The 14,426-nt window shown below is 40.9% G+C and overlaps 1 protein-coding gene across 3 annotated transcripts in view; it reads left to right on the top strand.

Annotated features, from left to right (window-relative positions):
• Positions 1 to 4,180: 4,180 nt before the first annotated feature.
• cax1 (cation/H+ exchanger protein 1) overlaps positions 4,181 to 14,426 on the top strand; it is an 18,060-nt gene continuing 7,814 nt past the window's right edge. Inside the window, exons 1-10 of one of the 3 annotated variants that reach the window (XM_061912257.1) lie at positions 4,181 to 4,384; positions 9,173 to 9,346; positions 9,410 to 9,537; positions 9,611 to 9,719; positions 10,070 to 10,186; positions 10,262 to 10,323; positions 10,379 to 10,543; positions 13,501 to 13,686; positions 13,791 to 13,890; positions 14,038 to 14,179. In XM_061912257.1, the coding sequence (XP_061768241.1) occupies positions 4,303 to 4,384; positions 9,173 to 9,346; positions 9,410 to 9,537; positions 9,611 to 9,719; positions 10,070 to 10,186; positions 10,262 to 10,323; positions 10,379 to 10,543; positions 13,501 to 13,686; positions 13,791 to 13,890; positions 14,038 to 14,179 (1,265 nt within the window). In that variant the 5' untranslated portion in view covers positions 4,181 to 4,302. Of the gene's footprint in view, positions 4,385 to 4,491; positions 4,627 to 9,172; positions 9,347 to 9,409; positions 9,538 to 9,610; positions 9,720 to 10,069; positions 10,187 to 10,261; positions 10,324 to 10,378; positions 10,568 to 13,500; positions 13,687 to 13,790; positions 13,891 to 14,037; positions 14,180 to 14,426 lie in introns of those variants that run through there. The other 2 variants (XM_061912256.1, XM_061912258.1) reach the window with 2 other exon arrangements.

Raw genomic sequence — 14,426 nt, 5'->3', positions numbered from 1 at the left:
CACACTGCTCACGCGTCCTCTGTGCACGGCAAATCTAGGCCGCGCACAAAATCGAATAAAAAGATAAGCGCATAACAGTGTGCACGTCCGCCGTCGCTCACATGTGCGCCACTGAATGCTCAAGGAGTTTTGGCGTTTGCTCACACATGAAAAATTGAAGGGAAAATGGCTCAGGACCTTTGTATTGTAAGGCAGATGCACTAACCCCTCCCCCAATGTCTTGTCAAAATGTACCCCCAATTATTAAATCATTTATTTCATAAATTTAAGGGAAAAAAAGTACATATATACATCCATTTTCTACTGCTTATTCCCTTTGGGGTGGAGGTTTTGGCTCAAAATCTCACGATACATGGCCCCGTTCAATTTTTTCTCAACACGGATCAATCTTCCTGTCCCCTTAGCAGAAAAACAGCCCCAAAGCATGATGTTTCCACGCCCATGCTTCACAGTAGATATGGTGTTCTTGGGATGCAACTTAGTATTCTTCTTCCTCCAAACACGACGAGTTGAGTTTATACCAAAATGGATACATGGATGATACAGCAAAGGATTGGGAGAATGTCATGTGGTCAGATGAAACCAAAATAAAACTTTTTGGTATAAACTCAACTCGTCGTGTTTGGAGGAAGAAGAATACTGAGTTGCATCCCAAGAACACCATACCTACTGTGAAGCATGAGGGTGGAAACATCATGCTTTGGGGCTGTTTTTCTGCTAAGGGGACAGGACAATTGATCCGTGTTAAGGAAAGAATGAATGGGGCCATGTATCGTGAGATTTTGAGCCAAAACTTCCTTCCATCAGTGAGAGCTTTGAATGGTTGACCAAATACTTATTTTCCACCATAATTTAAAAATAAATTATTTTAAATTCCTACAATGTGAATTCCTAAAAAAATGTTTTCACATTCTGTCTCTCACAGTTGAAGTGTACCTATGATGAAAATTACAGACCTCTGTCATCATTTTAAGTGGGAGAACTTGCACAATCGGTGGCTGACTAAATACTTTTTTGCCCCACTGTATATACTATATACATGTATATGTACTTGTCTTTTTTGAGAGGGGGGGGGCGTTAAATATAATATTCTTAGATTTAGGAAATGAATTATTCAATAATTGGGGATACATTTTGACAGTTTAATGCACCCTAGTTGTACCTGTAGTTACACTTGGACAGTGGTTCTCAAATGGGGCTACACGTACCCCTGGGGGTTCTTGAAGGTATGGCAAGGGGTACGTGAGATTTTTTTTAAATATTCTAAAAATAGCAAAAATTCAAAAATCCTTTATAAATATATTAAATAATACTTAAAAAAATTGAATGTAAGTTAATAAACTGTGAAAAGAAATGCAATATTCAGTGTTGACAGCTGGATTTTTTGTGGACATGTTCCATAAATATTGATGTTAAAGATTTATTTTTTTGTGAAGAAATGTTTAACATTACTGCGATGAGGTGGCGAATGGTCCAGGGTGTACCGCGCCTACAGGCCGAATGCAGCTGAGATAGGCGCCAGCGACCCCCCCGCCTCCCCAAAAGGGACAAGCTGAAGAAAATGGATGAATGTTTAGAATTAAATTAATGAATCCAGATGGATCTCTAATACAATCCCCAAAGAGGGAACTTTAAGTTGATGATTACTTCTATGTGTAGAAATCTTTATTTATGATTGAATCACTTGTTTATTTTTCAACAAGTTTTTAGTTATTTTTATATCTTTTTTTCCAAATAGTTCAAGAAAGACCACTACAAATGAGCAATATTTTGCACTGTCATACAATTTAATAAATCAGAAACTGATGACATAGTGCTGTATTTTACTTCTTTATCTTTTTTTTTCAACCAAAAATGCTTTGCTCTGATTAGGGAGAACTTGAATTTAAAAAATGTTCACAGGGGTTTCATGTGTTATTATATTTTTTTGCCTTTTGGTCCGGGACCCTTTGGGACTGTGTGACAAGGGGTGGCACTTTCGTGACCTCTGCGGTCTTTTTGTGGACTTCTGGATCTGCCTCCCGGGAGCCTTTTGGCCATGGAGACCAGCTGCTGGGTCTCTGGCACACCGGAGTCGGTTTGGAGGGACTGGAGGAGGTGCGGATGAGGGGACAGGGCTGCGGATCTGGCACTGAACGCCGGGACGGAGAGGCTTTGCGGTGTCTTGGCTGGGTGAGCAGGTGTCGGACACCTTAGTCTCCTTGTACGTATCCTCGCTCATCCATGCGGACTGGACACTGGCTGAGAGTTGGTTGGCGGCCGAGAGTGGAGTCGGCTCTCGTGGTTGCTTTGTTGGGTCTGCTCCTGTCTCTGGCCATGCTCCCTCCACCCTAGCGGACGATGGCGTGGAACACCGCAGAGGCCACCACAGTGTATGTGTTTATTTTAGTTTTTATTCATAGCTGTGTGTAGAAGTGGCTGGTTGTATCCGCTGCTTTAATGTCTTTAATGTCCTTTATCTTCTTTGATGTTTGATGTTTCCCTCTTACACATATGTGAGAGGGGTGTGTACTATGGCTATGAGTTGCTGATGTTGTTTTTTTCCCCCTTGGCCTCAGTCTGGACCCTTTACGGTTACTTTTAGACCTCCACCCCAGATCACACCTCACTCCAACCCACTTCTCCAAAGTGGGCTGGCTCAGGGTGGAGGACAGAGTAAAACAACTTGCACTGAGCCTAGTCTATAAAATCCGCTACACCTTCCTGATACCGAAGTACATGTCAAACTACTTCCTTAAATGACCGCCATGACCACAACACCAGGGGGAGCTCCACAAACCACGTTAAACCCAGATTCCGATCTAACAAAGGTCTTAACTCATTCTCTTTCTATGCCACATCAATGTGGAATGCACTCCCAACAGGTATAAAAGTAAGTGCATCTCTATATTCCTTCAAAACCGCTCTAAAACAACACCTCCAGGCAACTTCAACCCTTTACTAATACCCTCCTCCATTCACATCCCATCTCCCCGGATTATAAATAACCTAATGTAAATAATCAAATGTACTTCTAATGTATTTACTTGTTCTCATGCTATCTGAACTCACTATGTTCTCTGCTGGCTGTACATATCCTACTAAGTAAGACCTACACTGTTTCAATGTCCATTTCTCTGCTGATGCAATTGTTGATGACTGAAGTACTGATATCAACCAAAGCTCCTCATCCCACCCCCCGGATTGTAAATAATGTAAATAATTCCATGTATATACTATGATGATTTACTTGTGTGATGACGGTATTATGCTGATAGTATATATTTGTACCATGAATGGATTAATGTGGACCCCGATTTAAACAAGTTGAAAAATTTACTTGGGTTTTACCATTTAGTGGTCAATTGTACGGAATATGTACTGAACTGTGCAATCTACTAATAAAAGTATCAATCAATCAATCAAAACTCTCCAGGGCCCAGGCTTGGACCGATTTTTTCATTATATTTTATTCTATTCTTCCATTTTTTCTCCCATTCCCCCCACTTGTTTACCTGTATCTCACCATTTTTGTAAAGGGCGCTGGAAGCCGGCAGACCCGTCAGTGATCCTGTTCTGTCTCCCTGTAACGTTTGTCTGAACTTAAATGGGATTGTGCTGAAAATTTTAAATTTTCCTGAAGGAATAAATAAAGTACTATCTAATCTAATCTAATCTAATCTAATCTAATCTAATCTAATCTAATCATTGAAAAAAGGCTGAGAACCAACTGGGAGAAGATCAGATGTTTATATTGGCTCCTCCACTAGGGGACGACAAAATCAACAAAAACTCTACTATGATAAAATGATCCATCCATCCATCCATTTCTACCGCTTATTCCCTTTTGGGGTCGCGGGGGGCGCTGGCGCCTATCTCAGCTACAATCGGGCGGAAGACGGCGTACACCCTGGACAAGTCGCTACATGATAAAATGAAAATATTTTAAATTACTATTTTTTAAAAATACAAATATATTAACGTTCTAGTTTGTAGTCTTCTCTTCTTAGGGAAAAAAGTGTAATGCAGTTTTTGTCACAACACTTTATTTATATTCATTAATGTAAATCATTGCTTCAGTGAAGTATTTGTCGTTACAACACATTTGAAACAATTATTTAAGAACAATTTTTTAAAAAATGACGGTAATTGTCCGTATTTTGTTTAAGTTAAGCGCACATTTAACTCCTCCTCTTCTTCCTCCTCCCCTTCCTCCTTTCCGTTCGGTTGTGTGAGTGTTGTTGTGCGGTGTTGAGGTCAAGACACCGAGGCAGTACCGTTTGATAGGAGCACGGATGTCCACCAGCTGAAAGTGGACCACAAATGTCCCACGGAAAGTCCACGCTGGTGCCAGGAGGAGACCCAGGGGAGAACCTGAGGAGGAGATCCACGGTGGACTCGACAGGTGAGAGCACACCTGACTCACTTTTTTCTGAACTAACTTTAATTGAGCCTGTTTTTGTGTGTTTGTTGAACACTTCCGGCTCGTTAGTATAATCAAACTCACCTGCGAGGCGATCCAAAACGGCGGCTCGATGTGTTTAAACGTGACCACAAACGTTGATTTTCACACAGGAATGTTCTAGAACAGTGGTTCTCAAAAGGGGGTATGCGTACCCCTGGGGGTACTTGAAGGTATGCCAAGGGGTACGTGAGATTTTTTTTTTTAAATATTCAAAAAAATTACAGCAATTCGAAAATCCTTTATAATATATTTATTGAATAAAACTTCAACAAAATATGAATGGAAGTTCATAAACTGTCAAAAGAAATGCAACATTCAGTGTTGATGTTGTAGGCACAAAACCAATGTGAGCAATTTGCAAAATGCGTAACCAATCCATCCATTTTCTACCGCTTATTCCCTTTTGGGGTTGCGGGGGGCGCTGGCGCCGATCTCAGCTACAATCGGGCGGAAGGCGGGGTACACCCTGGACAAGTCGCCACCTCAATGCTTCCCTTAAATCCTAAAACATTCACACTCACATTCACACACTAGTGTTGCCAATCAGCCTATCACCAGGTGCATGTCTTTTGCAAGTGGGAGGAAGCATTTTGCAAATTTGTATACTGCGCAATCTTTTTGCAAATTGCTTCCGGCTATATATTTGAATAATGTGTGGTGCACATTTTGCAAATCAATGGGCGCAAATACATGTTTTTGGTGTCAAAATAATTTATTAAATACTTATGTAAATCTATTAATTTGTAGTCGGGACAATATAACTGAGTATTGCCCTCAAATCAGTCCAACCCTAACCACTATACAGTTTAGATCCACGACCAAACTACTGACTAAACTACTACCACAATTTGGTTTACTATTTATAAAATATAATAATGTAGGGTTACTGACTAAACCATCCACAAAATCTCGTCTTAAATCTCGTCTTGCGATATGCAAATTGCTTGCGCTTAATGGAAATGACGTATAATTTGCAAAGTGCGTGAGATTGTTGAAATGCTTACAGTTACAGCTAGATTTTTTTTGGACATGTTCCATAAATATTGATGTTAAAGATGTATTTTTTTGTAAAAAAAAAAGGTTAGATTTAAGTTCATGAATCCAGATGGATCTCTATTACAATCCCCAAAGAGGGCACTTTAAGTTGATGATTGCTTCTATGTGTAGAAATCTTTATTTATAATTGAATCACTTGTTTTCTTTTCAACAAGTTTTTAGTTATTTTTATATCTTTATTTCCAAATAGTTCAAGAAAGACCACTACAAACGAGCAATATTTTGCACTGTTATACAATTTAATAAATCAGAAACTAATGACATAGTGCTGGGTTATACTTCTTTGTCTCTTTTTTTTTCAACCAAAAATGCTTTGCTCTGATTAGGGGGTACTTGAATTAAAAACATGTTCACAGGGGATACATCACTGAAAAAAGGTTGCGAACCACTGTTCTAGAAGCTTCCAATGCGTAACAATTTTTACATTTTAGCCCTTACAAACTCGCGTACGTGCATTTTTTTATTTGTTTTCTTTGAATATTCTTCAACAATGCGTTGATAATAGCATCAGTTACTGTGTTGTCATGCATGACTCTCAGGAGTTAGTGGTTAGTCACACACATTTACTTGCATGACATTGCTAAACAAGTATTTTTTTTACTTTCTTAACCACGATTGTTAAACTAAATCACATTTTTATAAAGCTGAGGAGTGGATGTGGCCAAACATTTCCTTTTTAATATTATTTAATATAAAATGTTTACATGGGTTCTGACATATCGCCACATTTTTACCTCTGAAATCAAAACCTTATCGATATGACAACAGCGCTCTTTGGTTTTGAAGAACTTGCTGCAAAAACGCTCAACAAAGATGTTCTATACTGTATATGACAGGACCACTCTGCCGTTTTTAAGGACCGATAAAAAAAATGCTAGTCAAAGATCCTCTATATTAGGGGTTCTTATCCTTTTTGGCCTCGAGGCCCAACTTTTTCAGTACACAGAGGCCCAGGGCCCAATAAATTAGTATCACTGAGTTTGTAATCTTGCTCTTGATTTGAATTGACAGTAGCACTCGGGGCACGGGACAAGTTATTAAGCGTTGACCGGTCCGCGGATACAAAAAGGTTGGGGACCACTGCTTTACATGACTTTTTCTGAGGATCTACTACATAAATGTGAGTCAAAGATCCTATACAGTATGTGACAGTAGCGCTCCCTGTTTTTAATGAACTACTACAAAACTACTAAAAATATGCTAATCAAAGATCTTCTTTCATTAAAGTGCTCTGCTGTTTTTGAGAATTTACAGCAGAAAAGCTTGTCAAAGATCCTCGATATGACAGGAATTCTCTGCTGTTTTTAAGGAATAACTGCTCGTCAAAGATTTCCTATATGACAGGACTACTGTCACGACACTACTGTTTTTGAGGATCAATAGAGCAAAAATGCTTGTCAAAGATCCTCTATATTTGCGCTCTGCTGTTTTTAGGGAGCACCTGAAAAAAATGGTAGTTAAGTATCCCTTACATGACAGGAGCACTCTGCTGTTTTTGAAGATCTACTACATAAATGTGAGTCAAAGATCATATATATGACAGTAGCGCTCCCTGTTTTTAATACACTACTACAAATATGCTCATCAAAGATCCTCTATAACAGAAGATCGCTGCTGGTTTGAGGAGCTACAGCAGAAAAGCTTGTCAAAGATCCTCAATATGATGGGAATGCTCTGCTGTTTTTTTAAGGAATGACCGCTAGTCAAAGATTTCCTATATGACCGAACAACTGACATCACTCTAGGACCTATAGCAAATATTGTCAAAAATCCTCTGTAGAGCAGGAAAGTGCTGCTGTTTTAAAAGATGAATTAAAATATGCTAAATTATTTCCATTTGACAGAAGCGCTTTGCTCTTTTTGAGGATTTACAACAGAAAAGATAGTCAAAGATCCTCATAATGACAGGAACACTCTACTGTTTTTAAGGAACTACTAAAAATATGCCAATCAAAGATCCTCTTTGATAAATGGGCGTTGCTTTTTTTGAGGATTTACACCAGTAAAGCTTGTCAAAGATCTTTACAATATATGATAGGACTGCTTCACTGTTTTTCTATTGCATATGTGCCAGTCAAAGATGTTCTATATGACAGGACTACTGTCACCACTCTGATGGTTTTGAGGGCTGATAGCAAAAATGCTCATTAAAGGTCCTATATTTGATATAGAAGCTATGTTTTTAGGGAGAAACTGAAAAAAAATATACTAAATGATCCTTCATATGACCGAAGCACTCTGCTTTTTATGAGGATGTACTGCATAAACGCTTGTCAAATATTTTCTCTATGACAGGACCACTGTCACCACTCTGCTGTTTTAAAGACCTATGGCAGAAAAGCTAGTCAACGAGCCTCTATGTTAGGGAGCAACTGAAAAAAAAAATGTGAGTAAAAGATCCTCTAATACAGTAGCGCTCTGCTGTTTTTGAGGATCTACTGCAGAAAAGTTAGTCAAATACTTTCTGCTGTTTTAAGGACTTTTACAAAATGCTAGTCAAAGATTGTTTTTGAGGAGTAGCTGTAAAATCACAAGTCAAATAGCCTCTATTTGACAGAAGCGCTCTGCTGTTTTTGAGGACTTACTACAGAAAAGTTAGTCAAATATCCTCTATATGAAGGGAATGGTCTGTTATATTTAGGACTTACTACAAATACGTTCGTCAAATATCCTCAATATGACAGGAATGCACTGCTGTTTATTTTGACAGGACTGACTGACATTCAAAGATGTTCTATATGACAGATCCACTGTAACCACTCTGCTATTTTTAAGAATCCACAGCAAAAATAGAATAATTAATTGGAATTGAAGAAGTCCAGCATGGACAAACAGAGAGATAAGTCACTATTTTTGTCTCCTCAAAGAAAAACAACTTCTTAATCTATGATTTGGACTCCCTTGAATAGCCTTGACACGGGAACGGGCTGTTCTGAAAAAATCTCCCTAGGCCTCCTCAAAGATAGACGCTTTTGACCTTCCTTTTTGTCAACAACACCTGTAGCTGAAATCTATTGGCCTCAGGCATACAAAAACATTCATCATCTCTCCCAAAGTTAATTGGGTAAATACGCACACACGTGACCCCCACCCTTGAAATCAACGCCTTCACCACTGCTTAATTCCCCTGGGGCTGTGGATGGCTGAGCAGCGCTATACAGCGTCAGCGAGTCTCCTCAAACCCACCCCCTCCCTCTCTTGCAATTGCTGTGATATACCTGCCATGTCTAAATGTGTGCCATGCTATGTGAGGTTTTTTTTTTTTTTCCTTGGACTTAGTCTGTACCCTTGCTGAGGGTCTAGACTTAGACTGATATTTTTTTACTCCCCCTCCTCTCACCCAATGTCACCCTTTTCTCACCTTTTTAAGGAGCGCCTTAAAAATGGCTGATCCGTTGGCGGTCCCGTCTTGTCTCCCTGTAACGTATGTCTGCTCTTAGTGGGACTGTGCCGAAAATGTAATTTTCAGTTCTTATGTGTCTTGTGCATGTTAAGAATTGACAATAAATAATCTTGAATCTTGAATCTTGAAAATGCTAGTCAAAGATAATCGTTATGACAATAAGACTCAGCTGTTTTTAAGAAGCTACTTCAAAAACAAGATTCAAAGATCCTCAAAAAGAGCGGTTTCTTGGAGCTAATACTCTGACTTTCTTTGCATGATTTGTCCAGATGACCCTGAGCTGAATCTGCGGTTTCCACGGCGACCATCCCAACCCGAGCGCCTCTGCATCGGGCTGCATCATCCTGACATTGCCGTCACCCCTGCAGATACGCCCTCACCTGACGCATGCAACCACCACCTGTGTCACTACACACCTAAATGCTTCCTGGCCGTGCAGCGAGGTGATGAGTCGCTGCACGTGGATGCAAACGTAGACTTGCTCATCGTGTTTTTGTGCGTGTCAGCATGCACAGGAGGCCATGGATCCACTTCGTCACGCTACGGGGAAGATGGCTGGCATGACAGCACCTGCAGGACAACAATCAGGGCTGACAACGAGGTGGAGGCCCACAGGGAGGCCAATAACTACAAGGTGACATTTTTACAGCTCATTTTTACTTGCAGATATATTTTCAAAACCCTACTATGCCTTTTTCTTTTGGTAGTTTGGCTTCCGGAAATGGAAAGGCCACGTGACGGAGAGACCCATTGAAGACCAATCGGACATCGTCAAAGAGCTCTACTCGGACCTGAGCATCGTTAAGCCCCAAGAAGGTCAATATTGACAGCCCAAACCAAAACATCATTTAAAAATGTGTCGTTTTTAGATAAAACAATGCCGAGTTTTCAGGTTGTTGTTGGTAGCGATGTAAAAATTATCTGCATCATTCTTGAGGGTGTTCCTAATATGTTGACTGACCTAATTGTTTTATTGTCATGTTTCATTTTTTTTGTTTGTTGCATTTGCGCAACTCCAAAAAGGAGTAGAATTGACAAAACTAAAGTAACCATAATAATTGAGAACTTGTTTCAATATTTGATAACTTGTTTAAATAATGGACATAAAGAATTCTAAATAGCTGAGTAAACAATGATGTGTATTAACTGTTTATGTGTAAAAGCAGGTTCCATGCTGTCTTTTGGCAACATTGTTTACGTCCTTTTATTCGGCTGGTGGATGTCTTTGACTTACGCACTCATCTGTCCTGTCATGTTTCTCACCATCATCGGCGCCCCCTACGGTTAGTATTGGCCATTCTCTGCCATTTGGGGTACTTGAGGCACATCAATCCTGTTACTACATTTTCTTTTTAAAGGAAAACTGTGTTTCAAACTTGCCTGGTACTTCATTTGGCCCTTTGGGAAGTCAGTGGAGAAGGTAAGACGCTCACATTTATACAATTAATAGTTTTAGAACACTTGTTTTTTCTTAGGCTGGGGACTTGTCAAGACAATCCACTATTAAGCCGCCGAGATGCGAGGTCATTCCTGAAGAGAGGGACTCTGAAGACAGCAGGGACGTCATCGATGAAAAGGATTCGAGGCCTCTTCTGATGTCCTCCCCTTTACCAATTGAGATTCCAGTGCCAGAACTATCAGTGAGGAGTAGATCTAAGTATTGGGTGAGAGCACTTTCACCTCAATAGTGTGTGTGCGGAAAACATTTTTGTATGCTAGGTGATGCCCAGTGGTACATGTTGTGGTAGTTTCATTGTTTTTTTTGTTGTTGTTCCTAAGAGCACTTGCATTTGGCTTCAAGTTATTTCCTGTATTTATTTTAGTGCAATCTATCCTTATACTATGATGTTTTATGGTGTTTTATTCTGGCATAACACAGTCGAAAAGACATTTTTTTCTATTGAATTTCTAGGCGCTGTCAAGGCGTTGAGGGGTTCCGGTTTGGTAACCGCAGGATTAGGTCTCTGCTTTTTGCAGATGATGTGGTCCTGATGGCTTCATCTGACCGGGATCTTCAGCTCTCGCTGGATCGGTTCGCAGCCGAGTGTGAAGCGACCGGAATGAGAATCAGCACCTCCAAGTCCGAGTCCATGGTTCTCGCCCGGAAAAGGGTGGAGTGCCATCTCCGGGTTGGGGAGGAGACCCTGCCCCAAGTGGAGGAGTTCAAGTACCTAGGAGTCTTGTTCACGAGTGAGGGAAGAGTGGATCGTGAGATCGACAGGCGGATCGGTGCGGCGTCTTCAGTAATGCGGACGTTGTACCGATCCGTTGTGGTGAAGAAGGAGCTGAGCCGGAAGGCAAAGCTCTCAATTTACCGGTCGATCTACGTTCCCATCCTCACCTATGGTCATGAGCTTTGGGTCATGACCGAAAGGATAAGATCACGGGTACAAGCGGCCGAAATGAGTTTCCTCCGCCGTGTGGCGGGGCTCTCCCTTAGAGATAGGGTGAGAAGCTCTGCCATCCGGGAGGAACTCAAAGTAAAGCCGCTGCTCCTTCACATCGAGAGGAGCCAGATGAGGTGGTTCGGGCATCTGGTCAGGATGCCACCCGAACGCCTCCCTAGGGATTTGTTTAGGGCACGTCCAACCGGTAGGAGGCCACGGGGAAGACCCAGGACACGTTGGGAAGACTATGTCTCCCGGCTGGCCTGGGAACGCCTCGGGATCCCCCGGGAAGAGCTAGACGAAGTGGCTGGGGAGAGGGAAGTCTGGGTTTCCCTGCTTAGGCTGTTTCCCCCGCGACCCGACCTCGGATACGCGGAAGATGATGGATGGATGGATGGATGGATGGATGAATTATTTGATGTCAGATATTTTTTTCAATGAGCTTAAGAAAAAAATGATATGGCCCAATTTGTTGTGTTTTACCTGACACATGAAACATGACAAGTTGGGGTGGCGCACTGTCCACTTTAGCCGCCAGACGGCAGAGTGTTGAATATCTTCAAATGTGTTTTGACTCAATTCCAACTTTGATCACAGCGTCAGTTGCTACGTCAAGTGGCGGGTTCCATCACATTGCAAAATGATGAACCCCCCCACCTTACTCTTATGCGATGTCTATGCAGGAATTGTGCCATAGAAATAGCTTCCCTACTGTAATAGTTTGCAGGTTTGCATTTGTGTTTAAACATTTTGCTTAAAATAAGGAATTGTAAAAAGTAAATTAAAAAAAATCGAATGATTTGATATTTTTTTTGGGGTGGTTTTTTGGTGTAAACGTGTTGGCGGAATATCCCAGAAATGATATTTACATTCAAGATGATGCCCAATGACACACATTGTGGTGATCCTGTACGCTTTTTGCTATCGTGCAGGCGTGCCACACTCATTTTCCCACCCATTTTTTACAGCATATTACTATGAATAGAATGGTGAAAGGGGTACACCCTTTTATTTTTTTTATTTTTTTTGCAGTAAATTTCTGGCAGCTGAGTTGCCTTTTTTTTTTTTTTACCGTGAAATCCATGGTTGTTGTTTTTATACATTACTGTAAAAGGAAAAACAATACCAAATTTGATTTTAAATTAATAAAGCTTTGCAGCTCAGTCGCATATTATTATAAAGTATGTTTTTTCATAGCTTTCGCGGGACACATAAAATGAAGTGGCATGCCACATGTGGACTTTGACAAAGGTGCTATAGGGTTTTGCTATAGGCATTAATTTTTCCCCCATTTCTAATATTTAACAAACATTTGCATAAATCAAACAAATTGTCCAGTTTCGTGTTGATAGTATAACCCCATCTATCCATCCATTTTCTACTGCTTGTCCCTTTTGGGGTCGCGAGGGGTGCTGGACCCTATGTCAGCCGCATTTGGGCGGAAGGCGGTGTACACCCTGGACAAGCCGCCACCTCATCACATGGCCAACACAGATAGACAGACAACATTCACACACTACGGCCGATTTAGTGTTGCCAGTCAACAAGCTTGGAAATTATGCAGTTAAATATTTTTATCACTTGACAGCCCTAATTTTTTACTTTTTTTTGGCAGGGTTGAATCCGTGTTAAAAATTGTAAATCAAATAAATATTTTTAATGTGGTAAAAAAATTAATTATTTCATGATCCAAAAGCCTTATATTACTGTACATTGTGGTGGTCTACAAGTACATATTTGATTATTAGTGGTATACATTGTGTTGGTCTACAAGCGCACACACCGTATTTCCTTGAATTGCCGCCAGGGCGCTAATTATTTTAAAACCTCTTCTCACTGCGGCACTTACCTAAGGTATGCAGTAAAAATTTGAGTGTGATGTAAGCTTGGACCTTAAATCCTACTGAATAGCTCTTAATCTTCTTCTCTTTATGCGATTTCAAATTACCGGTATTGAAATCAGTCTCCTCCATTTTGAAAATGATGACAAGGCAAATGTCACTCGTGACGTCACGAGTTTGACCAGGCGGTAATACGAAGGATGCGCTAATTATTTTGGGAAGTGAGTTTGACCCTGCAGTAATTCAAAGCAGGCGCATACTATATGCCCTGCGGCAATTCAAGGAAATACGGTATGTGATTACTAGTGGTATACTTTTCTGGTGGTCTACAAGCACACGTGACATGTTTTTTGTTTTTTTTTCCTGTAGTGTCGTGTCAGTACGTACATTTGGCTCCTCCTTGGTTACCCCATCCTGGTTGTGGTCCACGCTGTAGCCTGTGTCCTCTCCTGGCTGCTGGTCTTCACCATCCCTGTCTTCAAGATGAACGCCCGAACGTTTGCCATTGTCCTACTCATGGCGCCTGAGGACATCCACATCCACACCCCAGAAAAGGTACCTGGAAACTTTCCGGAACCTGTCGTGGAACTAGAAGTTGTGTCTTACTTACGACTTGAAGTGGTTTCGTCATAGAACCAGAAGTTTTTTTTTCTTTGCAGACATTTCGATGCGAGACCAGAGTGATCCTGTGCTGCTACCGCGCCGTCAACTTGTACTACTACAAATACACCGTGCACGGCATCAACATCTTCGCCCTCAGTATCCTTTCTACAAACCCAAATGCAGTCGTCATGCAAAATTATTTTACCTTATTTGAGAAGACAAGATAAACGCAATCGATTTACTTGGCAAAATGCAGCATATTTAATCTTTTTTTCATTTCCTTACATCCTCACTTCCTCACAGATCTTCTCCCCCTGGTCATCATGACTTTGGCTATTGGGTACGCTGACAAGAACCACAAGTACTTCAGCTCGCAGACAAAGTTTGCCAGCGCCATCACGTCCATCATTCCTCTGTCCTACTACATCGGCATGGGCATCGCCAGGTAATAACACAATCTGCGTACATACAGGCCAGACATTGCTTATTGATAATCAATTTTGACGGTTATGACACTACATGAGGGGGCTGTAATGTGCTTTGAAAACTAGTTTGTGAAGGACAGAAGAAGTCCATCTCCCCAGAAATTAGTTTCCACAATATTTAACCTATTTTTGTATGTACAGTGGGGCAAAAAAGTATTTAGTCAACCACCGATTGGAAAAGTTTTCCCACTTAAAATGATGACAGAG

This window comes from Nerophis ophidion, linkage group LG10 (genome assembly GCF_033978795.1).
Source record: "Nerophis ophidion isolate RoL-2023_Sa linkage group LG10, RoL_Noph_v1.0, whole genome shotgun sequence".
Classification (NCBI taxonomy): Eukaryota; Metazoa; Chordata; class Actinopteri; order Syngnathiformes; family Syngnathidae; genus Nerophis; species Nerophis ophidion.
This window is presented reverse-complemented; position numbering and strand designations above follow the sequence as displayed.